Source organism: Mustelus asterias, chromosome 17, assembly GCF_964213995.1.
Source record: "Mustelus asterias chromosome 17, sMusAst1.hap1.1, whole genome shotgun sequence".
In the NCBI taxonomy this organism is placed as follows: Eukaryota; Metazoa; Chordata; class Chondrichthyes; order Carcharhiniformes; family Triakidae; genus Mustelus; species Mustelus asterias.
Genome location: NC_135817.1, coordinates 22,132,361 through 22,159,509, shown reverse-complemented (window position 1 = coordinate 22,159,509; position 27,149 = coordinate 22,132,361). Strand labels below are relative to the sequence as shown.

General features: G+C 45.4%; 1 protein-coding gene across 2 annotated transcripts in view; it reads left to right on the top strand.

Moving 5' to 3' along the window:
* LOC144506368 (actin remodeling regulator NHS-like) overlaps nucleotides 1-27,149 on the top strand; it is a 529,732-nt gene that overhangs the window by 450,515 nt on the left and 52,068 nt on the right. For both annotated transcript variants that reach the window (XM_078232382.1, XM_078232383.1), the window contains exon 4: nucleotides 5,829-5,891. In XM_078232382.1, the coding sequence (XP_078088508.1) occupies nucleotides 5,829-5,891 (63 nt within the window). The remainder of the gene's footprint in view (nucleotides 1-5,828; nucleotides 5,892-27,149) is intronic.

Sequence of the window (27,149 nt, the reverse complement as noted above, 5' to 3'; positions counted from 1 at the left end):
ACTGGAATCAAAAGGGGTTCCACCCCATCAATGTCCTGATGCCGTATGACCATCGGCAGAGAATCATGCAAGTCAATCAATGCATGGTATCTTGGCAAGAGACATGACACCTTCACGGCAGTCCACTGTGCCAGCTATATTTGAGCTGCTGCAGCATAACAAAGGGTGGCTACTGGGCAATAAAGGCTCTCCACTGCCAACATGGCTGATGACTCCAGTTCACAACCAACTACATGCAGGCATTGAGAGCCAGCTCATTGGGTAGGGGGTTGGTTTAGCTGAGTTGGCTGGAAGCTGGTTAGTGATGCAAAGCGACGCAACAGTGCGTGTTCAATTCCTGTACCAGCTGAGGTTACTCATGAAGGCTCTGCCTTCTCAACCTTGTCCCTTGCCTGAGTTGTGGTGACCCACAGGTTAAACAGCACCAATCAGCTCTCCCCTTCAAAGGGGACAGCAGCCTCTGGTCATCTGGGGCTCTGGCGACTTTACCTTACCTTTTACACTGAAGAAATGAAACAAAATAGAAAGTGCTTGCTTATAGTTTCTGCAGTTTGTAAATCAGAAAACAACATGAGATGAGGAGAAGTGGGTTGTGAGAAAGAGAACTAGGTGTGAGGACACTGTCACCTTCAGTGGCTTCAGCGCTGCCACTGGCCGCAGCCAGCTAATGGACATTTCAATAAAGACTGGCATTGTGTCCTCCATTGGCGCTACACCATGCTGGCGTGCCTGTTCCTCTCTGCTTGTGAACCACTTCTCCTGCAAGGAAGTGGACAGTGTGTCACTGAGTGCTGTGCAATATGTTTGGCTGATGTGGCTGTCACAGTTGTATAGTTGGTCCGTGTTGGTCGTGCCATCCTGGTGAAGGAACCAAGATGTTGTTCTTCTCCATTTGTCAGCCACTGAGATCCAGATTAAGGCGACACTCCTATTTCACCTTCACTCAGACATCCACAATCAACAAGTGGAGCTGAGTACTGCCTGCCTGCTTTCGCAACGCCACCCCCCACCGCCACCCCCAGGGCTTACCTGTGGACCAGCTCAGCTTGGTGTCCAGGGCAATTGATTTTGGGAAGGTCCCAACCAACAAATGGAATCAGGAGGCAGGACAGTCAGGTGCAGCAGGCGGTAAAGAAGGCAAATGGTATGCTGGCATTAATTGCGAGAGGTTTCAAGTACAGGAGCAGGGATGTGTAGTTGCAATTATACAGGGCCTTGGTGAGGCCACACCTAGAGTACTGTGTGCAGTTTTGGTCTCCTTTTCTGAGGAAGGATGTTCTTGCTCTCGAGGGAGTGCAGCAAAGGTTTACCAGGCTGATTTCGGGGATTGCGGGACTGATGTATGAGGAGAGATTGGCTAGGTTAGGATTGTTTCCACTGGAGTTCAGATGAATGAGGGGGGATCTCATAGAGACTTATAAAATTCTAACAGGGCTAGACAAGTAGATGCAGGAAGGATGTTCCCAAGGTTGGGGGTGTTCAGACCAGGGGCCTGAGGATTCAGGATAGATCATTTAAGATGGAGATGAGGAGACATTTCTTCACCCAAAGTGTGGTGCGCCTGTGGAATTCATTACCACAGGAAGTAGTTGATGCCAAAACATTGAATGTATTCAACAGTTGGCTGGATATAGCACTTGGGGCAAATGGGATCAAAGGTTATGGGAAGAAAATAGGATTAGGCTATTCAGTCTGATGATTAGCCATGATCATGATGAATGACAGAGCAGGCTTGAAGGGCCAACTCGCCTCCTCCTGCTCCTATCTTCTATGTTTCTATGAATCCTTGGGCTGATTTGGAACAAACCTGGAGTCTCCAGGTGCACTGCCCATTTCACGGCAGGATCAGGCATGAAAGCAATTCCTCTCTTTTGTCCTTTCTGTGCAGTTGCTTAGCAACAGAATGCGCATTGCTGTGCAATGCTGCTGGTGCGATCGCAAGGGAACTATTCTTCACAAGTGAAGCACAGAGGTTGCTGTCCGAGTACCAGACATCAGAAACATTTCACTTGCAAGCTCACATTTGCAATCCTTTTGAATTTGTTAAAATCCTATTTGATTTGGTGCCCAATTTCCACAACAGGAGGATTAATTCTGACCCAGGCATAACTTTCATCAACTGAGAATGTGTTCCTGAGCACTGTGATATCCTAATCATGGAAAGGGTTGTGGTCTACTATTCCCTCTTCTGCTTGGAGGTTCCAGTTTGCCAACAATTTAACGTGGAAAAGTTTGAATGTTAATGTTAGGGAACTTATTCCATTGATCAGCACCGTGATCGGAGGAAAGCCATTGTGGAGATGCTTCTGCTTATGCATTACTTCTGTTCCATTAATACTTTAATCCAAGTACATGGTCTGTACTTGTCCTTATTGAATGTGTGTTTTTTTTTAATTTTTATCGCTACCCATCTATCTCGAATTCAGGAACAGTTTCTAAATCCGAATCCACAGAATACATGTTGAGGTTTACTGGAACTTTCCCTTCTTAAACAGCTCTCCAAATTCACAGCACGGGGATTAGTGGAAATCATTTGCATTCATTGGTATCTTAGCTGGATGAGTTCATGCATGGTGGTGGTGACATGCAACAGGGAGATTGAAGGCAGTGATTGCCAGCAAATCGCTTCGGATCTTTTATCAACTGTGTGAGGCTGCAGTGTGCAGACATTTATTATTGTCCTGTAGGCACGGCAAGACATTTCCTTGGCAGGACAGATGTCTGGCAGATTTCCTTGGTTCTCCACACTTAATTAATTAACTTGTTTTTTTAAGGCAAATTGGAAACAGCTATTCATTAACGTACTGTATTGTACATTTAACGGATATAAAACTTATTAATCTCCAATATGTTATTATGATGAAGTTTCATGGAAATGCTTTTTCATTACTGGAGTAAATGTTCTGAAAATCTTCTATCTCGACTGTTTGCTAGCTTTAGTATTGATACCGGGGGGGTTACCATTCTCTTGCAAATTCTGTTCATCACTCTGAGAGTTTCTCTTTGAATCCTGCCTTTCCCTTGGCAGTGCTATGTTAACATCGGAAAGTCTGGTTGGCATTTTGCCATCCGCCATTGCAAGGCATAGACCATTATATAAAGTCATCCTGAAAAGCACAGCTTTAGGTAGTGTTAAAATGTGACCATCACCTCAAGTCGTGGCATCAACAAGCCAGCTGATTTTAACCGAGAAGTTGAGGTGAGTGTCAGGCAGGGAACAGCACCTAATGTTTAATTTTTCAAATCACCAAACGTACATGTAGGTTCCCACCAACTTCTAAGAGGGAAGCATTCGAAGGAGGAGGGTGACAACGGTTCACTGACATTTGCAGGATATTTGTATGCAGGAACAATGTCACTTCTGAGCAGCTGTAATCCATCTGAGAAGTTTATTTCAGGCAGGATAAATTATGAAGAGGGGATGGGAATATAAAGAGCCTTCAGAGGGTTTATTTAGTGGCACTTTTGATTTTGGGTAATTGGATTTTAAAATATTACAAAAATCTGTTGTTGCCTTGATTTAATTTCTTCAAAGGCAAATCAGTTAGTGATTTAAACGCATACGTGTTTCTATGGCTCCCACAAAAGATTAAATTAATGTTCCAAGCTATCACATAGGAGAAATGGTTACTGGGCCCAGATGAGGCTGAATTTAGCTTTGTTGCAGCTAGTTCATATCTGACACCTTACCTTGTCCTTTGGACTTTACCCCATTTTCAGTCTACCTGCCACACAGTCCCTTCATTCACAATAAAATGGTGCAGAATGTAACATATTTGGGAAGATGAGACTGACTTTCTTGGGGTTATTAGAATAATGAAGATCAGTGGGACTTTCGAATAAATGGCATTGGTTCAGTTGGTGCCTGTGGAATGTTGGACAACTTCTGTTTTTATTCACTTGCTGTCACTGTGGAGGAACGGGAAGGAATTTGGTCCATACAGCAGCTCCAATGAATCAAGCAGAAAGCATGTTGGAAGTGGCTTCTGACGCGGTGTAAAATGTTCCTCAGTCTGATTTTCCACACTGTAGCTAAGTTCTCTGGACATTGAGTTGTCTGTAAGATCTACGTGGCCAATCCAGTATTTGCCATGTGGCCAATCTGCTCAAGAATAGGACTCTACATATGCTGCATCTCTGATTTCACTTGAGTTAAACTTACTGATCTGATGAGATTCAAGGTGGAGAATACCTCAAGAGTCTCTCAGCCACTGTAAAACCACTATCATTCCAAAGGACTCCAGAATCAGTGACTGAGCCTCCAGCTCATTAATGGCAATAACTTACTTATTTAACAGAAGCCCAATTTTTAAAAAACTTTCAGCCTATCTCAGGAGTATAAAGTTCAGATGTATGGGTTGACTTTACCACTCAGCAGCAGCGTGGGAACATAGGGGTTCTGGTGACACCCTGAGTTATGGAAGAGGGAAGTTCACCACAATGAAAGGATAACATTTCCTGTGGGGCCCGGAGGAATTTCTGATTAATCGGTCAGTGACTACCAGCTTTGGATGGCAAACTGATGAATCCCATGCTGATGAGGCCCAGAAAATAAACTCTCTTGAGCCTCAGACTTCAGAAGTTGGATGGTTTCTTGTCCTCCTCAGGCTTCAGTGGCACAATTGCCTGAGATTAAAATCAGGACTATAATTCTGAAAATTTTGATCATGTATAAGATTTGCCTTGAGCTCCATCTGTCAGTGTAACTGAATGAATTAGGTAAAGTTATAGCTATCCTTTGTAAACTTGTAAAATTAGAAGCAAATTTAGTTCCCATTACAGACGTATGAGAGAAATAATGAACTTCAACAGATGGAACTTGGCTTGTGGCTCCCGGAGCGACTAAACCCATTAAAGCATGCTTCACAATGACAATAGATTGAATAGAGAGTCATGGCTACTGAAGATTTAGATTTCATTTCAACCTGTACCTCTAACCTGCAGTGTATCTTCTCTTCCTATTGTTCTGCATGTTTCATACTTGGTGTGCACATGATTGGCACTAGCAACTTAAATTTCCTTAAGTGAACTTTGGCTCTACAATTTTTAAGTCAGTTGTAATATTTTGGGTTACCAAATTCTACTTGAAATTTTTACTCAGATTGAATCAAGTATACAGTGGAGGGTTCAGAGTGGTCGGGGAATCACAGTTTGGTGAATGCGTGAGTGGAATATGTGTGGCCTTGTGGCTCAGTGTTAGCGCCCCTACCACTGGACTGGAAGCTCTGAGTTCGAGTCCAACACCAGGACTTGTTGGCCATAGGAGAAACAATCATAACACGATCCAATAGGCTGATAATCAGCTCGAGAATCCTGCCACCACTCCCCCCCCCCCCCCCCCCCCCCACGGGAAAAAGTGTAGGTGTGAAGATAGTTTTTAAAAACAAAGTGGAATACGTGAGTTTGAAATGGAATGCTTTTCCCTTCCTTCCCCAGTCTAATCCAATTGAATCCAACCAAAATCTTTAACCAAGGTGTGATCCAAATCCTATGCAGTGCTGTTAAAAGTTCAATGTATGTGTTTGTTAGTACTGTGTGATCTACAATGAATGGCTCAAAAAAGATCAAAACATTTGCACAACTCAATTTAATAATAATAAAAATCAAATTGATTATTTCAGGAGGTGCTGTGTAATACTGATCACTGACATTTGAAACAGCTTCAAAAATCAGTTGTGAGAGTATTTCTTGTTGATATATTTATATTGTTTTTCATAATTTTGTGTTTCTAGTCAGTTTTTTCAGATATTCATTTTTATTTTGTCATATTTCTTGGGATATTTGTGTTTATTTTGGTTCTAATAGTTCACTGGCTGTTTTGTTTGTAGTTTCACAGCATTCGCTCATCCTCCCCCACTGAATGTTGCCAAATGACCCCCTGGAGTAGAAAGGTACTGGACTACATCTCAAGCATCAGCCTTGCTCTCTGCCAGTCCTTACCCTGTAGCTTATACTGCTATTCTTAACCTTAACACCAACCATTCTTCTTCTCTAACCTTTTCTGAACTCTATTTTGTTTAAATACTGGCTCGTGTAACTGATATTTGAACTCCATGTTAAAATGGACATGTCAGCATTAAATTTCAACATAAGATTCCCTTCTAAATCACTTAAATCCAGAAATTACTATTAATGGTATCAGTGGGTAAAAAGAGTGAATGTATTAGCATGACATTATTCTTTTTCAGAGCTGCCATTTGTTTTGCTTGCGTTAATTCCTTTACTAAAGTCAAGAATAGTCATTGTTAAACATTCATTCACTGTACCGACATACAGAGAGCATTTCTCGGTTTTAAGTTATTTTAATTTTGTAGAATATGTAAAGCTGACTTTCTTATACGCAAGTATAAACATGCAGACACATAGGCATTAGTAAAATATTATGCCCTATATTTTTTGCATTGTGGAGGAATCTTTATTAGAAAGATGGCAGCACAGAAGCACAGTGGTTAGCACTGTTGCCTCACAGTGCCATGGATCCAGGTTCGATTCCCGGCTCGGGTCACCGTCTGTGTGGGGTCTGCACATTCTCCCGTGTCTGCATGGGTTTCCTCCGGGTGCTCCGGTTTCCTCCCACAGTCCGAAAGACGTGCTGGTTCGATGCATTGTCCATGCTAAATTCTACCTTAGTGTACCCAACCAGGCACCAGAGTGTGGCGACTAGGGGATTTTCACCGTAACTTCATTGCAGTGTTAGTGTAAGCCTACTTGTGACACTAATAAATAAACAAAATTTAAACTTTAAAGTGTAAGCTTGTGGGAAACATGAAAGGTTTTGTACATGAGCTGTGCAATACATTTTCAACCCATAAAGTTAAAGTTCTGAGGTTAAAGACCAAAAAGCAGCCAGGATAAAATGTGCTCAAAGCGGGGGAGCCTTGATTGATAATATCAGGAATGTGCTCATTGAAAGATACTGCACCAAAACTCTTGATGCTTTTCACTCATCATAGGACTGATGCAAAAAATGAAAATTTTCAACCACTTAGATCTGCTATTAATTTGTGGACAGAGATGAAGCCTCACGTCTCAGGGGCTTGTCTCACTTTCACATATCACCGGATTATTGAAGCATGATCACTGACAGCCTTTAGTTAGCAAATGTCAACTAACCCAACCATAATCCTACATTAACACTTTGGCAGCTCATCTCACCGAACAGCATCCCCTGACAAACAACAACTTCGGTATATATATATATATTTATAATGCCCTTAATGTTTTAAAATCATAGAATCCTACAGTGCAGAAGGAGGCCATTTGGCCCATCGAGTCTACACCGACAACAATCCCACCCAGGCCCTATCCCCATAACCCCATGCATTTACCCTGCTAACACCCTGACACTAAGGGACAAATTAGCATGGCCAAACCACCTAACCCAGGTTTGATTCCCAGCTTGAGTCACTGTGTGGAGTCTGCACGTTCTCTGTGTGTTTGTGTGGATTTTCTTCGGGTGCTCCGGTTTCCTCCCAAAGTCCGAAAGACGTGCTGGTTAGGTGCATTGGCCATGCAAAAATTCTCTCTCAGCGTACCTGAACAGGCGCCAGAATATGGTGACTCGGGGATTTTCACAGTAACTTCACTGCAGCATGACACTAACAAATAAACTTGTTAATGCCCCAAGGTGATTCATTATACAGCAAAATTTGTCACCAAACTAATCAAGGTGATGTTAGGACAGATAACCAAAAGGCTGGCCAAAGAGATGGTTAGAAAGATTGTTATAAAGGATGAAAGAGTGGTATGGAGGAAATTCAAGGGCTTAGGGCCTGGGCAGCTGAAGGCTCAGCCACCATTGGTGGAGTGTTTAAAATCAGAAATGCTCAAGAGGCCAGAATTAGATGGGTGCAGGTCCCTTGGAGGACTGTGGGTCTGGAGGAGATTACAGATATGTGGAAAGGACAAAGCCATGGAGGGATTTCAAAACAAGAATGAGAATTTTAAAATCGAGGTGTTGCTTCACTGGTAGCTTGTGTAGTGCGTCAAGCAGAGGAGTGATAGGGGAAAAGAATATGGTGTGAGTAAAGATGTAACGCAAAGTTTTGAACCACCACAGTGTGCAAGGGGATGGACTAAATGCTGGAAAGTGGGATTAGAATATATAGATGCTTGATGGCTGGTGCAGACTGGCTGGGCCGAAAGGCCTCTTGCTGTGTTGGAAATCTCCATGACTTTGAATGACTTCAAGTTTACAAAGAGTGGCATGAGAGAGGACAGCAGAAGAGAATTGGAACAGTGAAGTGCTGAGATAACAAAGGCATGGATGTGGAGCATATGAGCTGTGGAAGAAGTGGCAGTGGCTGCAGTTACTGAGACGTTGCACTATATACTATACTGACACAAGCTCAGAAAGAACTACCCACACACTGTAACACTGCAGTTACAGCTCCGACAGTGCCACCCACACACTGTAACACTGCAGTTACAGCTCAGATAGTGCCACCCACTCACTGTAACAATGCAGTTACAGCTCAGATAGAGTCACCCACATATTGCAACAATGCAGTTACAGCTCAGATATCGTCACCCACACACTGTAACAATGCAGTTACAGCTCTGATCATGTTACTCACACACTGTAACAATGCAGTTACAGCTTAATTAGTGACACCAACACACACTGTAGCAATGCAGTTACAACTCAGATAGTGTCACCCACACGCTGTAACAAAGCAGTTACAGCTGAGTTAGGGTCACCCACACACTATAACAATGCAGTTACAGCTCAGATATGTGACCCACAAACTGTAGCGTGTGGTTGACACTCTCTGAGCTGTAACTGCATTGTTATAGTGCGGCAGATACTATCTGCGCTGTAACTGCATTGTTATAGTGTGTGGGTGACCCTAACTCAGCTGTAACTGCTTTGTTACAGCGTGTGGGTGACACTATCTGAGTTGTAACTGCATTGCTACAGTGTGTGTTGGTGTCACTAATTAAGCTGTAACTGCATTGTTATCAGTGCAATTACAGCTCAGAGACTGTCACCCACACTCTGTAACAATGCAGTTACAGCTCAGGTGATGTCACCCACACACACTGTAACAATGCTGTTACACCTCAGATAGCGTCACCAACACTCTGTAACAATGCAGTTACAGCACAGATAGTGCCATCCATGCACCGTAACAATGCAGTTACAGCTCAGATAGTGTCATCCACACACTACAACAATGCAGTTACAGCCCAGATCATGTTACTCACACACTGTAACAATGCGGTTGCAACTCAGAGCATGTTACTCTCACACTGTAACAATGAAGTTACAGCTCAGATCGTGTCACCCACACACTAACAATGAAGTTACAGCTCAGATAGCATCACCCACACACTGTACCAATGCAGTCACAGCTCAAAGTGTCATGCACACACCGCAGCAATGCAGTTACAGCTCAGAGAGTGTCACCCATACATTGCAACAATTTAGTTACAGCTCAGATAATGTCACCCACACGCTGTACCAATGCAGTTACAGCTCAGAGAGTGCCACCCGACAGTGTAACAATGCAGTTACAGCTCAGATGGTGTCACCCACACACTGTAACAATGCAGTTACAGCTCAGATGCTGTCACCCACTCACTGTAACAATGCAGTTCCGGCTCATTGTGCCACCCGCACAATGTAACAATGCAGTTACAGCTCAGAGAGTGTCAAACACAGACTGTAACAATGCAGTTAGAGCTCAGATGATGTTACTCTCACACTGTAACAATGCAGTTACAGCTTATTTAGTGACACCCACACACTGTAACAATGTAGCTATATTTCAGATAGTGTCACTCACACACTGTAAGAATGCAGTTACAGCTGAGCTAGGGTCACCCACACAGAGTAACAGTGCAGTTACAGCTCAAAGACTGTCACCTGCACTCTGTAACAATACAATTACAGCTCAGGTGGTGTCACCCACACACCGTAACAATGTGGTTACACCTCAGATAGTGTCACCCATGCACTGTAACAATGCACTGACAGCTCAGATCATGTTACTCACACACTGTAACAATGCAGTTGCAACTCTGCTCACGTTACGCACACACTGTAGCAATGCAATTACAAATCACATAGTGTCACCCACACACTGTACCAATGCAGTCACAGCTCAGAGTGTCATGCACACACTGCAACAATGCAATTACAGCTGAGTGAGTCACCCACACTCTGTAACAGTGCAGTTACAGCTCAGATAGTATCACCAACACACTGTAACAATCCATTTACAGCTCAGTTAGTGACACCAACACACACTGTAGCAATGCAATTACAAATCACATAGTGTCACCCACACGCTGTAACAATGCAGTTACAGCTGAAATGGGTCACCCACACACAGTAACAGTGCAGTTACAGCTCAGGTGGTGTCACCCACACACTGTAACAATGCTGTTACACCTCAGATAGCGTCACCGACACTCTGTAACAATGCAGTTACAGCGCAGACAGTGTCACCCATGCACTGTAACAGTGCAGTTGCAGCTTAGATAGTGACACCCATACATTATAGCAATGCAGTTACAGCTCAGGTGCTGTCACCCACTCACTGTAACAATGCAGTTACAGCTCATAGTGCCACTCACACAATGTAACAATGCAGTTACAGCTCAAATAATGTCACCCATGCACTATAACAATGCAGTTACAGCTCAGAGAGTGTCAACCACAGACTGTAACAATGCAGTTAGAGCTCAGATGATGTTACTCACACACTGTAACACTTACGTTTAGCTAGTGACACCCACGCATTGTAACAATGCAGTTGCACTTCAGATAGTGCCACCCACACGCTGTAACAATGCAGTTACAGCTGAGATAGGGTCACCCACACACAGCCCAGAGACTGTCACCTGCACTCTGTAACAAAGCAGTTACAGCTCAGGCGGTGTCAACCATGCACAGTAACAATACGGTTACACATCAGATAGTGTCTGCCACACACTGTAACAATGCAGTTGCAACTCAGATCGTGTTACTCACACACTGTACCAATGCAGTTACAGCTCAGAGAGTGCCACCCACTCACTGTAACAAAGCAGTTACAGCTCAGATGGTGTCACCCACACACTGTTACAATGCAGTTACAGCTCAGATCATGTTACTCACACACTTTAATAGTGCAGATACAGCTCAGATCATGTTATCCACAAACTGTAACAATGCAGTTACAGCTCAGATAGTGTCGCCCACACACTGTAACAATGTGTGTGGGCAGCACGGTAGCACAGTGGTTAGCACTGCTGCTTCACAGCTCAAGGGACCTGGGTTCGATTCCCGGCTTGGGTCACTGTCTGATGGAGTTTGCACATTCTCCTCGTGTCTGCGTGGGTTTCCTCCGGGTGCTCCGGTTTCCTCCCACAGTCCAAAGATGTGCGGGTTAGGTTAATTGGCCATGCTAAAATTGCCCCTTAGTGTCCTGAGATGCGTAGGTTAGAGGGATTAGTGGGTAAAATATGTAGGGATATGGGGGTAGGGCCTGGGTGGGATTGTGGTCGGTACAGACTCGATGGGCCAAATGGCCTCTTTCTGTACTGTAGGGTTTCTATTTCTATGATTTCAATGCAGTTACAGCTCAGATCATGTTACTCACACATTGTAACAATACAGTTACAGATCAGATAGTGTCACCCACACACTGTAACAATGCAGTTACAGCTTAGATGATGTCAAGCACACACTGTTACAATGCAGTTACAGCTTAGTTAGCAGCACCCACACACTGTAATGATGCAGTTACAGCTCAGGTAGTGTCACCCACGCTCTGTAACAATGCAGTTCCAGATCAGAGAGAGTCACCCATTCACTGTAACAATGCGGTTACAGCTCAGATCATGTTATTCACACGCTGTTATAATGCAATTACAGCTCAGATAGTGTCACCCACACACTGTAACAACGCAGTTACATCTCCGATAGTGTCACCCACACACTGTAACAACGCAGTTATAGCTCAGATATCATCACCCACACACTGTAACAGTGCAGTTACAGCTCAGGTAGTGCCACTCACTCACTGTAACAATACAGTTACAGCTCAGATCATGTTACTAATACACTGTAATAATGCGGTTATAGCTCAAATAGTGTCAAGCACACACTGTAATAATGCAGTTACAGCTCAGATAATGTCATCCACACAGTGTAACAATGCAATTACAACTCAGATAATGTCACCCACAGAATGGAAGAATCCAGTTCCAGCTCAGATAGTGTCACCCATACTCTGTAACAATGCAGTTACTGCTCAGATTGTGTCACCCATGCATTGTAAGAATGCCGTTACAGCTCAGAGAGTGTCATGAACACACTGTAACAATGCAGTTACAGCTAAGGTAGTGTCAAGCACACACTGTAACAAAGCAGTTACAGCTCAGATCATGTCACTAATACACTGTAACAATGCAGTTCCAGCTTAGATAGTGTCACCCACGCAGTGTAACAATGCAGATACAACTCAGATAATGTCACCCACAGAATGGAAGAATCCAGTTCCAGCTCCGATTGTGTCACCCACACTCTGTAACATGAAATTATACTTCAAATAGTGTCACCAACAGACTGTAACAGTGCAGTTACAGCTCAGATACTGTCATCCACATAGTGTAACAATGCAGTTAGAGCTCAGATCATGTTACTCACACTCTGTAACAATGCAGTTACAGCTCAGATAGCGTCACACACACAGACTGTAACAATATAGTTGCAGCTCAGATTATGTTGCTCATGCACTGTAATAATGCAGTTACAGCTCAGAAAGTGTCACCGGCAGATGGTAAGATTGCAGTTACAGCTCAGAATAGTGTCATCCACTCACTTGTAACAATGCAGTTACAGCTCAAATAGTGTCAACCACACACTGTAACAATGCACATACAGCTCATATCGTGTCACCTACCCACTGTAACAATGTAGTTACACCTCAGATAGTGTCACTCACACACTGTAACAAAACAGTTGCAGCTCGGACAGTGTCACCCACACACTGTAACAATGCAATTATAGCTCAGATCATGTTACTCAAACACTACAAAAATGCAGTTGCAGCTCAGATAGAGTCACCCACACACTGTAACAATTAAGTTACAGCTCAGATCTTGTTACTCACACACCGTAAGAATGCAGTTACAGCTCAGATCATGTTACTCACACACTTTTACAATGCAGTTACAGCTCAGATAATGGAACCCACAGAATGTAAGAATCCAGTTACAGTTCAGATAGTGTCACCCACACTCTGTAACAATGCAGTTATACCTCAGATGGTGTCACCGACACACTGCAACAGTGCAGTTACAGCTCAGATGCTATCATCCACATAGTGTAACAATGCAGTTACAGCTCAGATCATGTTACTCACACTCTGTAACAATGCAGTTACAGCTCAGATAGTGTCACACACACTCTGTAGCAAGGCAGTTACAGTTCAGATAGTATCACCCACATACTGTAATAATGCCATTACAGCCCAGATGTTGTCACCCACACACTGTACCAATGCAGTTACAGCTCAGATAGTGTCAGCCACACACTGTCACAATGCAGTAACAGCTCAGATGTCTCCCACACACGGCAACAATACAATTACAGCTCAGTTAATGGCACCCCCCACTCTGTAACAATGCAGTTACAGCTCAGATAGTGCCACCAACACATTGTAGCAATGCAGTTGCAGCTCAGATAGCGTCACCCACACACTGTAACAATATAGTTACAGCTCATATCATGTTGCTCACACACTGTAACAATGCAGTTACAGCTCAGATAGTGTCTTCCACACAATGTAACAAAGGAGTTACAGCTCAGATAGTGTCACCCACACACTGTGACAATGCTGTTGTGCCTGCTGCACAGTCTGTTTTAACCCTTATACGATGGACAAAGAATTGCGAGTAGACTTCTTGTTAGTACAACCAATATTTATTTAAAACACACAATCAATAATCAACCACCCAACCAACAATAAGTTATCTTACAGAAAATACTAAAGTTCAAGTCCAATACAAGACCTTGACTTAACTTTGCGTGACTGGCAAGTACCCAAGCAGATATTGGCCTTTATCTGTGCGCTGGTCTCGGTCGTCCTCTGCGTAGTCTGGTCCTTTGGTCTGGTCTGGTACTCTGGCTCTGGTCTTCCTTCCTTCTCGCGTGTGGTGGCTCTCCTCTTGCTGGTCGTTGCTGGCGACGGTCACCATTGTTGTAGCTCATTCATGGGGTCAGAGAGAGAGAGCTGCTTCTGTTGTGCAGCACCTTTTATCCCTCCTTGGTTTCATGTCCTTTTGGGTGGTCTCTTGATTATTGTCGATCAATCGATCAGGTCTTGATCACCCTGATCAATAAGAGTCCAATCAGATGTTGCCACACCGATCTCTGGGTGTGTACCCAACGGCCATGCCTGTAGGTGCTGGATGCACGTAGGTCACGTACCTCCCTCTCAAATAAGGGGTTAAGGCTCCCCTTTGGCCTGGTAAACAACCCAGTTTGACCAGAAAGTCCCTTTTGTCCTGGGGATGACCCATATCCTGTGTATTCACTAGTCTGAGTTGCAGCCTGTTTATCACTGTCTTTTAGGCAGCAGCCTGCTGTTTTAGTTCTTGCTCAATTGTCCCAGAGTTCTTTACAAATCGCCATTTTAGGTGGCCCATTTGGCCACAGTCCCCCCTTTGATCCTGAACGTGAAGCGTGATGGATCACAAACTCAGGACCAGTATCTGTCAGGAATTCCACAGTCACTCAACAGTCAAGCAAGGCCCAGGCATTGGCATGCACAGTAATGATATATCCCTACAACATATTGACATTCCAGAAGCTACAGACAGCAAACATGCTGTTAACCATGAATTACAAATAACCACACAAATGTAAAACAAAATCATTATAATAAGCCAATTACAAACAACCAAACATTCAAAAAAACATTACAATAAAGTATTTGCAGATCTGAGGCACATTTTGGGAGTAGGATTTCCAACGGTTCATTCGTACAAATCGCAAAATGGCAGGCTTCCTGTAAACATTGCTCTACTGAATTAGAGGGGACCATGGTTCACGGGCAGACCCTACGTCCTGCCTCCGGGTGATCCTCTTTTTCCATCGGCTGAATTGGACTGTGAGGATGATTAGATATACCAGGGTGAACAAAATCAGTAATATCGCCAGGTGTGACATCATGCGAACAAATGGGTGGATTTGGATGTTTGAGCCCCAGTTCCAAAGGTCATCCCACCAAGAGGTGACTTTAATTTCTTTAATGCCTCTTTTCACCTCTTGGGGCTGCTGTATTACTTTGGTGAAGGTTCCGTGGGCTGTAGCCAATTTTACCTAAATCTGGTTCAACTCCTCCGGCTGGGATTTTAGGCTTGTATCATATTTCTCATGGTCTTTCCCGAGAGTCTGTCAGAGCTCATCAGTGGCGTTCAACTCTACCCTCTCCCTCTTATGGATGTCTATTAGTTGAATGAGGCCCACCCTGGCTGGTATGTCTGGTTTGATGCAGAATGTAGTGTTAGTAATGTCGTAATGTGTCGCGCCATACTGATATTGTTTCAGGGAGGAGGTGAGACAGTATCTCCCTGCTCCCTTGTAAGCCACCCGAGTTATGTCTGTGTCCAGGCTATGAGCTTCTACTGAGCAATTTAGGCTAGTGTTTGTTCTGAAGCCACACAGTGCATGCTCATTTAAGTAAACTGGGTAGGGGCCTGTGATTATTTCATCAGTTTGCTGATATCTGTCCAGAGTAGTGCCTATGAGTCTCTCTTCTTTCTCCACTGCGTACGGTAAAGTGCCGTCGTGCCCTATCCAGATATCCCCATGGATAGTCCCTATATTTTCCACTTCAAAGACCCTCAGTCCGACCCGGTTGTCAGTGATTATGGGGGAGCCCTAATATCATTCCCAGGGCTTTCCCTGGAGTCCCTTTGCAGTCGTCATTGAACCAGACTTTGGTCAACTGTCGCATCTGGCAGCCAGATAACTCGGGGTGTTTCTTACCCGTAAATAGGTGTTCCATCTGTTCATCACTAATCCAAGACGGAACCTGTCCACTGCGTACCTGCTCTAGGTTTTCTCTTAGCTGTTCTATCATCCACTGTCCCTATGCACTACATAAAGTCTGGTTCTGTTGTTGGTCATCATCCTCTAATTTTTCCCTGATAATTTGATTGTCCTGGCGTGTCCTTCTAATACAGCTACCATGTGGCTACTGGCTGTGTTCCCAGTCAGTTCCCCTTCAGCATCTTGCTGATTGTCCTCATTGATAGACGTTAGTGCCCGTTTAACCTGTTGGGTCAGAATCCTCAGGTTATTGTCCAAGTCAGCTAAATCAAGGGCGTTGATGGTTGCTACCCCTGCCCCATATGCTGTGGCCATGTCATTGACTAACTCCTTCTTGGATCTTTCCTGTTTTTCATCCATTCCTATCTTCCGTCCTAACAGTCTGCGAGTTAAGTGGAGGTATAATCTCTTAAATTGGGGAGAGCACCACTCTGGCAGTTGGGTCCCAGCTATATCCACCACCACAGGTACCAATTCGGGTGGATGTTGTCATATAGGGTTTTCCCTGTGTATTTTAGTATCAATCCATTCTGTGGTCCGGGAGTGGCTTCAGGACAAATCGAGTGGGATGGTTTTGGGGTTGGCTTCGGCCCAGTTCTTATTTCATATAATGCAAAGTTCCCCTCTATGAGTGTCCCAGGGCATCGCTGCCCGAGCTCCAATCCTTTTTCTGGGCACCCATTATTTGAGAATCCCCACCAATCCCCTGCTACGGTGACACTCAGATAACATTCAGTTTTTTGTATATCAGCCACTGGTTGTTACACCCAAACATCGGAGTACACCCATAACACACCCTCCTCACATTCCCCTGCGTCAGGTGGGGAAAACCTTAAATAACCGGGATACCACAAGTTCATCTTGCTTGGAGTGTCCTGTGTGCTTATCCAATGATAAGTTCGATTCCCGGCTTGGGTCACTGTCTGTGTGGAGTTTGCACATTCTCCTCGTGTCTGCGTGGGTTTCCTCTGGGTGCTCCGGTTTCCTCCCACAGTCCAAAGGTGTGCGGGTTAGGTTGATTGGCCATGTTAAAATTGCCCCTTAGCATCCTGGGATGCGTAGGTTAGAGGGATTAGCAGGTAAAATGTGTATGGATATGGGGATAGGGCCTGGGTGTTATTGTGGTCGGTGCAGACTCGATGGGCCAGATGGCCTCCTTCTGCACTGTAGGGTTTCCATGATTCTATGAATGATGAGTCCGATGAGGTAGATCGTAGGTTGCATCTCTGTTGTCGTCCGTCACTGTCCTGAGGAGATCAATGTAATTTCTGCTGTTATCGCATCTAATATTTGATGTATATACATATATTTAAACTGTCCATGTCCCCCCCCCACTTTTTTTTGAACACTATTGACAGTGGTGTGGTCAGGAGGACCCGGGTATATCAATTGTCGCTTGCATGTCGTAGTTTTTAAAATTCTAATTGTGGACTACTATCGAGCAAATTTTTGTTCAGATCGATAAATAGACGAGTCGTGGGATGGTCGGAAAAAAGCTTTTAACTGGCCAGCAAAATCAAGGCGGCCTGTTTTATTCTAGCAGCAGTCACCATTAGCCCTAGGGATTCGAATAGCACTGGAGTCGGTCTGTAATGACCTGAAGAGGTGTCCGTTCTATGAGTGTCTTGGAGTTTGAAGGCAGAACGCATTTAAACTTTAGCACAAGTGCCTCTAAGAGTTGAAAATGTAGCCCAGTCACCTTGACAATTTTAAAATTTAGCACAGCTGCCTCAATGATGTTAAAATTTAGCACAGCTGCCTCAAAGATGTTAAAATTTAGCACAGCTGCCTCAAAGATTTGCATAGTTGCCTTAATGATGTCTAAATTAGAGAAAGGTGGCGAAAGAGCACGGCGTCGGATTGTATAAATAACCCAGTTAATTGTACTAGCAGTTGTACTAGCTGTTCTCTCTGGAGCGGAGGAGGTTGAGGGGAGACTTAATAGAGGTTTATAAGATGATGAGGGGATAGATAGAGTGAATGTTCAAAGACTATTTCCTCGGGTGGATGGAGCTATTACAAGGGGGCATAACTATAGGGTTCATGGTGGGAGATACAGGAAGGATGTCCGAGGTATGTTCTTTACTCAGAGAGTGGTTGGGGTGTGGAATGGACTGCCTGCTGTGATAGTGGAGTCAGACACTTTAGGAACATTTAAGCGGTTATTGGATAGGCACATGGAGCACACCAGGATGATAGGGAGTGGGATAGCTTGATCTTGGTTTCAGATAAAGCTCGGCACAACATCGTGGGTCGAAGGGCCTGTTCTGTGCTGTACTGTTCTATGTTTCTATGTACAAATGGTATGGGAAACGAGTCGGTCGTACTTAACCGTGGACATTGTACTTAACCGCGGTCATTTTACTGTCGGTCGGTCACGGTGGACCAGCAGGTTGCAGGGTTTTTTTTTTAAGTGGGTGCTTCCATCAGAGATTCTCGTACCTTGCATTGCTCTGTACTGTGGGTTGAATTTCATCATTTGGAGCACCTTACATTCCTTCATTCAGCATTTTCGTTAACCAATTGCCCAACAGAGACTCATCTTCTGAATCATTTGTCACATGGAGCTCCATCATTATCTCCTCACCTGGTCTCCATACCCGTGTCTGTTCGTTGGACTGCACTGTGGGGTCTGCGTTTGGATCTGGGTTCAGGGGTCCTTTATCCTCGTCTTCCAGTCTAATTAATCTATATGTCTGGTCCCTTACCCATGTGGGGGATGCAGCACCGGGTGTCCCCATCACAATAACCCGGTGTCGTTTAGTCAGGGCCTCACTGTTGGGTCTGGGGCTGTTAAGGTTTATGTTTATGGGAGAATCCATAATGCTGCGATGGCCGATATCTGGCGAGTCGTGCCAGTCCTCTAGGGTGCGCAAGTCTCCTGTTATGTCTGGGTCGATCAGTACCCCTAGGGGCACTTCAGGTGTGGACGAGGCTCTGGGCTGTAGGGTGGTCGGGGTAAGGGTCTGGTCTGAACCTGAAAGTGGATGAGAAGGTGTCCGGGGAAATACATTTCCTGGGTGAGGCCGTTCCGGTCGCCGAGTGTCATCCTCCCCTATCTCTAATGAGAGATGGTGGAAGTGATTATTCTGAGTCCCGTAAGCTTTCAGTTGATTGACGTGGAACCAACCAGTTTTCCCGTTGGCGATTAGGACCTTATACACTGAGGGGCTTATTTTGTCGGTGATGGTGTGCAGACCTGCATATCTCGGGGACAAGAAAGAACTGGGGTTGTAGAGGGAAATCATTACCTGCTGACCAACCGTATATGCTACCGGGTGTACCCTTTTGTCGAAATATGCCTTGCTCTGTTTCTTTTTAACTCCTAATTGGACAGCCGCGGCTAACTGGGCTGCTTTAATGTTTTTGGTTATCTGCTGGACAGCTTTCACGTGGGTGAGCGCTGTGATAGCAGGCTCAGTTAAATCAAACCCCAATAAATATTCAGCTCCTTTCATAGGTCGGCCAGTCATTAATGTGTGGGGGGTGAATCCAGTAGAACTGGAAACGGTGTTGCGTACCATCATGAGGGCAAAGGGAAGCACTGTATCTCATGTTGTGTTGTTTTGCTAAACTGTCTTTCTAATGATCCCTTTTAGCGTTCGGTTCATGAGCTCTACGATTCCACTGGATTGTGGATGGTAGGCGATATGGAATTTCTGCTTGATGCCAAACAGCCATAACGTTCTGCATCACCCGCCCGGTGAAATGTGTCCCTTGGTCGGACTCTGTGCTGCGAGGAAGACCCCATCGTGTAAACACCTGCCGGGCTAATATCTTTGCGGTGGCCTTAGCTGTGTTGGATCTAGTGGGGAATGGCTCGACCCATTTGGTGAAAGTGTCTATTATTACCAGGATGTGTTTAAATCCATTCCTACATGGCGGTAATGGGCCGATGTAATCAATTTGGAGATTTGTCCAGGGGCCGCCTTCTGGGCGTGTGTGCCTTAGCTCCACTTTTCTGGCATACCTATCGGGGTTGTTCTGGGCACAAATTAAACAATTGTCGATATAATGGCCAACGTCATCGTGCAGTTCAGGCCACCAACATAATTCTTTTAATCGCTCGATTGTTGTCTCTATGCCCTGATGGCCAGGTGTGTCATGGTACCGGTAGATGAGCTGATTTCTGTCCTGGGTAGGGACTACGTATTTGCCTGCCTTTAATATCAAAGCATCCTGAATCTGTATTTTGTCTTCCCATTTCTCATATGGGGCTGGGTAGACTCCTTCTAAAATTTGTTTTAGGGAACTGTCAGTGCGCTGGGCTTGGACCAGGTCGGCGATATTAGTTTGGCAGATGGTCACAGCATTTACTTGCTCTCCTACAGGTGGCTGCCAAAACTATCCCGTACGGGCACTGGCCTTGGCGAGTGCATCAGCCTTGCAGTTACCAGGTGGGGAGGTCCTGTGGTGGCTTCTAACCTTAATAATTCCATATGTGCGACCTTCAGTGGCCTGCAGAAGATATTTTAATAAGGGGGCTGATGGTAGGGGCTTTCCGTCTGCATAGACGAAGCCTCTGGCTTCCCATAACGGTAGGAACTCAGTCAGGCTGTTGCACACGTACATACTATCGGAGTGTATGTTGGCGGGGGTTGGAAATAGGTCTGGGTGACTCACTACGTATGCAACTGCTGCTAGTTCAGCAGCTTGAGCACTCAAATGGCTGGGTAGTTTGAGGGTGAGTTCTATTAGTGGCTGTCCCTGTTGATTTTCCACATAAATGCCACATCCTGTGATTCTGGTCCCATTCTCTATGGTGGATGAACCGTCTACATAAATTCTCATGGCTGAGTCTGTCCGTTGGGAGGCTGTCTGTTTTGTCCCTGATCGTCTCTCCTGTTATTTTGGGATAAACGGACCTGTGGGGTCCTTTGTGGCTATAACCTGACACTCATGCGGATCTCCCCCATAATTTAAATTATCTGCCAGGAACGTGGGCACTTTGGTTCGCTTTACAGTGATGTCCCTACCCTGCAGTAGTCGTGTCCAACGGGCAGCGTGGACCTGGCTTACTGAGCTGTCTTTAAGGCGGCCATCCAGCAGAAGCTGGGTTGGGGTGTGTTCAGTGAGGACGGTTATTGGGTTCAGTCCGGTGATATCGGCGAAATGCCGCACAGCCCAAAATACCGCGAGCAGGTGTCGTTCACACGCGGAGAAGCCCTGTTCGACTGGGTCCAATACTCATGAGGCGTCGGCTACTGGGCCTGGTCTACCGTGTCTTTCTTGTAATAATACTGCTGAAAGTGTGTGGTTGGTGGCTGCAACTTCTAAGGTGTGGGGTAGATCTGTGTCGGGGACTAGTAAGGCTGGCGCTGTGGCGAGGGCGCGCTTTAAATCGGTTCCTGCAGCTGTGTGCTGCTCAGTCCACGTCGAGGTCGCATTTTTCTTTAGCAATTTGGAAAGTGGGGCTGCCTTGGTGGCGAAGCCGTCTATGTGGTTCCGACAGTACCCTACTAAACCGAGGAAAGATCGGAGGGCACTCACATCTCGGGGCAGTGGGAGGTGCTCTATAGAGTCTATCCTTTTCTGTTCAATCTCCCTCTTCCCATGGGTAATCACTGTACCCAGGTATATAACCTTGGGTTGCAAAATTTGGGTCTTTTTCAGGTTGACTTTGCAGCCTAATGAGTGGAGCAGTGCGAGTAATTCATCCAGCAATGTTACACGCTCCTCTTTGGTGTTAGTCTGTAACAATAAGTCATTTACATATTGGACCAAACACTTGGGTCGGGAAAACTTTTCTAGCCCGCTAGCTAGTTGCCTGTGGAAGATGGACAGGGAATTATGGAAACCCTGTGGTAGGCAAGTCCAAATGTATTGCTGTCCCTGGAAGGTAAAGGCAAACTTGTACTGGCAAGACCGATTTAAAGGGATGGACCAGAAGCCGTTACTGATATCTAGTACCGTGAAAAACTTTGCCTGGGCTCCCTGTCTCATCATGGTTACGGGGCTTGTGGCTACTGTGGGGGCCGTGAGTGGGGTAACCTTATTTAATTCCCGACAATCGACCGTTAACCTCCATGATCCGTCTACCTTTTTCACGGGCCATATCGGCACATTATTTGTGGATGCCACTCGTCTCAACACCCCCTGCTGTAATAGACTATCAATTACTTTGTCCACCTCCCCCTCTACCTGTCTGGGGAAACCGTATTGTCTCTGTGGTTTCGGGTCCGGCCCTTCAATTAACACCTCCCCAGGTATCTGGCCACAATCATGTTTATGCTGCGCAAACACCCCATTGTTTCTTTGAAGCACCTCCCTGATAGCTGGATCACTGCTAATCATTAAGGGATCAAAACAGAATTCCCCTGTTGTGCTAACCCTATTAGCATATGTCCCAGCTGGAATGATTTGTGGCGCACTGCTAATCGTAGCCATCTGCCAAATGCATCGATTAGCTAGACTGAATGAAAGATTACATGTTTTCATGTAATCGGACCCAAGGATGTGTTCAGCGTTTGGGGGAAGGTCAACTAACACCATCGGATGGTCACACGCCATGCTACCTGGGCGGACCTGTACAGGGGCCGTGATGCGTCCCTCCTGCATGTGTCCTGTGAATCCACTGAGTGTAATTGTGTCCATAGTTGACCAAGGGATGACTGTTTTTAATTTTGATGCATTCAGAGTAGTTCGGGAGCCTCCGGTGTCCCAAAGGAGTTCTACGAGGTGGCCTCTTATCTCACCATTAACTAGGGGTCTCCCTATGTTATTCTGCCTGGTGCTACAGACCCAGATTGAGGAGGCCGGGCACCGCCAATCTAGGGTTCCATAGGCGGGGACAGTTGGATACAGTGGTGGGTTTGTGCTTACGGTATGCATGGGGTGACCGGGACCTTCTATCGGTGGTGGGCGGTGTTCTCTCTCGTACTTAGGAGCTGGCCTAACTGGTGGAGCCGGTGGTCCTGGTAGTCTTGGGGACAGTGTATATGGTGGTGGGGGTCTCCTACAATCTCAGGCAAAGTGTCCTGGCTGCCCGCAATTAAAACATGTCCCTCTAATTCTCCCTGGATCTGCTGTGTAAGGTGGAGCTGTACCTCTCTGGTGTTGGTGATCCCCTCTACTCTCGTTTCTCCAAACTGGACCCTGGCTAGCCCTCATCGGAAGCATTCTCGCCTCCCATTCTGACCATGACATTGAGGCTCCCTGAACTTCCTGTTCTCAGACTCGAGCTAACCGTCGGAGAACCCATGCTTCATTGTGTGTGGTGTCTGCGGGGTCAAAATTAACACAGGCTTTCTTGCCTTCCTCTGTGGTGTGTGAGACTAATGTCCGAGCCCGTTTGGATGAATCAGCCTCATTTAATCGAGCCCGATCTAATTCCCCATACACTCCCGTGAAGTGAATCCACAAACGACCGGCAAAGGCAGTCGGATGTTCCCCTTTCCTCTGTCTACATTTATTTAACCCACCCATAGGATCCCCTTTATTAAACCCTACCGTGGGTCAATATCGCTTCCTTAATTTCGTTTAAGGTTCCTTCCCTGACATTTTGAGGGGCTGGCAGGGCAGACCGTACAGACTTGCTTAAACACATGACTATCAGCTTCACTTCTTCCCTTTCATCTAGCCCATGCATTATCTTCTGCTGCCTGACATCCTCAAAGAAACTGTGTGGATCGGCCGATGGCTCAAAGGTTGTGATTTTATTTGCGATTTCGGCAAATTGTGCCACCGTAAACGGGGTCGTGTATGTAACAGCTGGGCCCTGAGACTCTCCTACCCGACGTTCAGTCGTCACTGGGTGCATCGGTACTGGAGGTGAGTCTGGGGGCGCGGTGGGTATGACTTCCCATGGGAAAGATGGTGGTGGACCCCAATCCTCGGTTTGCGTAACGTAAAGTCTGGCATTCTCCTTTAACTCTCCCCAATCCGCATTCTCTATCTCCTCTTCCTCTTCCTGAAGGTTCACATAAATCCGTTTTGAACCGATAATAGGGATTCCAGCCGTGAAATTTCTCGCTGGCATTTGGAGTGGTCAGCGGTTGCCTGTCTCTGTTCTTTACTGGCTTGATGTAGCGCTTTTATTGCCGCCTGCAGATCAGTGCACTTAGCTTCCAATCGTGCTACTGCCTGCTCGGCTTCACCTTTCACCAAGACAGCGCGCTGGGCGTCTTGGTAGGCTCTCTCATACTGGGTTTGAAAATTGCCCAGATGTAATAAATTTGCCTGGTTGGTTCTCCTTAATTCATCTCCCTCTCTGTCCTTTTTGGCTCTTATCTGCTCTATCCTCTCCTGCTGCTGTTCCTTTAGTTTCTTCATCTCCTCCACCTTTTCCTCCTATGCCTGCTTTGATTCCTCCAGTTCCTTATGAACTGTGTTTAATTCCTTTTCTGTTCCTAGCAGCTGTCCTAAGCAGCTCACAATGGCAGTCGCTTTCTCACATTTGTCTGCCCGTTTTCCCTGAACTTTCCTCAGATTGTCCCAATACTTCTGCCCAGGGATCCCGGTCCCGTCTCAGTATTGGCACAAGATTCTGCCCATAGGGGCCACCTTTTCTTCTTAATAAATTCCCTGATTTTTGTTTCCCATATGGGACACCTCTCTGTCTCTGTGCTGTTTCCTGCCATTCTATATTCAACGACACGGGGTAGGGAGTTGATCGGACTGCGGGTACAGCTTTGGGCTATGTTCCGGTCCTAATCCCTCTGGATTCTAATGCAAACCTACGGTTTTTACCCTATCCTCCTTGTCAGTAACAGTGCATGCACAATAAACAATTTCCCGAAAGCAGTTATTTGTGCAATAAGGAGTTTACACCTGTTGGCTCTGAGTTTTAAATAATCGTTCAATATAGATTCTGTGAGATTCGATATTGGAGCAACAAAGTTAATTCTTGTCGATGACCCGGCGGAGTCGCCAATTCTTGTGCCTGCCGCATAGTCTGTTTTAACCCTTATACGATGGACAAAGAATTGCGAGTAGACTTCTTGTTAGTACAACCAATATTAATTTAAAACACACAATCAATAATCACCCACCCAACCAAAAATAAGTTATCTTACAGAAAATACTAGAGTTCAAGTCCAATACAAGATCTTGACTTAACTCTGCGTGACTGGCAAGTACCCAAGCAGATATTGGCCTTTATCTGTGCGCTGGTCTCGGTCGTCCTCTGCGTAGTCTGGTCCTTTGGTCTGGTCTGGCACTCTGGCTCTGGTCTTCCTTCCTTCTCGGGTGTGGTGGCTCTCTTCGTGCTGGTCGTCGCTGGCGACGGTCACCGTTGTTCTAGCTTGTTCATGGGGTCAGAGAGAGAAAGAGAGAGAGAGCTTCTTCTGTTGTGCAGCACCTATTATCCCTCCTTGGTTTCGTGTCCTTTTGGGCGGTCTCTTGATTCTTGTCAATCAATCGCTCAGGGCTTGATCACCCTGATCGATAAGAGTCCAATCAGATGCTGCCACACTGATCTCTGGGTGTTTACCCAACGGCCATGCCTGTAGGTGCTGGAGGAATATAGGTCACGTACCTCCCTTCCAAATAAGGGGTTAAAGCACCCCTTTTGTCTGGTAAACAACCCAGTTTGACCAGAAAGTCCCTTTTGTCCTGGAGGTGACCCATATCCTGTGTATTCAGTCATCTGAATTACAGCCTGTTTATCTCTGTCTTTTAGGCTGCAGCATGTCGTTTTAGTTCTTGCCCAATTGTCCCAGAGTGCTTTACAAAGCGCCATTTTAGGTGGCTCATTTGGCCACACTGCAATTACAGCTCAGATAGTGTCAGCCAGACTCTGTAACACTGCAGTTACAGCTCAGAGAGTCAGCCACACACTGTAACAATGCAGTTACAGCTCAGATAGTGTCACCCACACTCTGTAACAATGCAGTTAGAGCTCAAATCATGTTACCCACACTGTGTCACAATGCAGTTACAGCTCAGATAGTGTCACCCATGAATTGGAACAATGCATTTACAGGTCAGAGAGTGTCAACCACAGACTGTAACAATGCAGTTACAGCTCAGATGATGTTACTCACACACTGTAATAATGCAGTTACAGCTCAGATGATGTTACTCACACACTGTAGTAATGCAGTTACAGCTCAGATGATGTTACTCACACACTAATAATGCAGTTACAGCTCAGATGATGTTACTCACACACTGTAATAATGCAGTTACAGCTCAGATGATGTTACTCACACACTAATAATGCAGTTACAGCTCAGATGATGTTACTCACACACTAATAATGCAGTTACAGCTCAGATGATGTTACTCACACACTGTGACAATGCAGTTACACCTGAGATAGTGCCAGCCACACACTGTAACCATGCAGTTACAGTTCAGAAAGCGTCACCCACACACTGTAACAATGCAGTTACAGCTCAGCGAATGTCACCCACACAATTTAACAATCCAGTTACAGCTCAGATACTGTCACCCACTCACTGTAACAATGCAGTTACAGCTCAGAGAGTGCCACCCACTCACTGTAACAATGCAGTTACAGCTCAGATACTGTCACCCACTCACTGTAACAATGCAGTTACAGCTCAGAGAGTGCCACCCGCACACTGTCACAATGCAGTTACAGCTCAGATATGTCACCCACACACTGTAGCAATGCAGTTACAGCTTCGATTGTGTCAAGCGCACACTGTAACAATGCAGTTACAGTTTAGATAGGGACTAACAGTGCATTTGCAGCTCAGATCATGTTACACACTGTAACAATGCAGTTACAACTCAGATCATGTTACTTACACACTGTAACAATGTAGTTACAGCTCAGATACTGTCACCAAACACAGTAACAATGCACTTACAGCTTAGTTAGTCTCACCAACACACTGTAACAATGATGTTGCAGCTCAGATAGTGATACTAATACACTAGCAATGCATTTACAGCTCAGATACCGTCACCCACACACTGTACCAATGCAGTCACAGCTCAGAGAGTGTCATGCACACACTGTAACAATGCAGTTACAGCTCAGATAGTATCATCCACAAACTGCAACAATGCAGTTAAAGCTCAGATAGTGTCACCCACACACTGTAACAATGCACTTACAGCTCATATTGTGTCACCTACCCACTGTAACAATGCAGTTACAGCTCAGATAGTATCATCCACAAACTGCAAC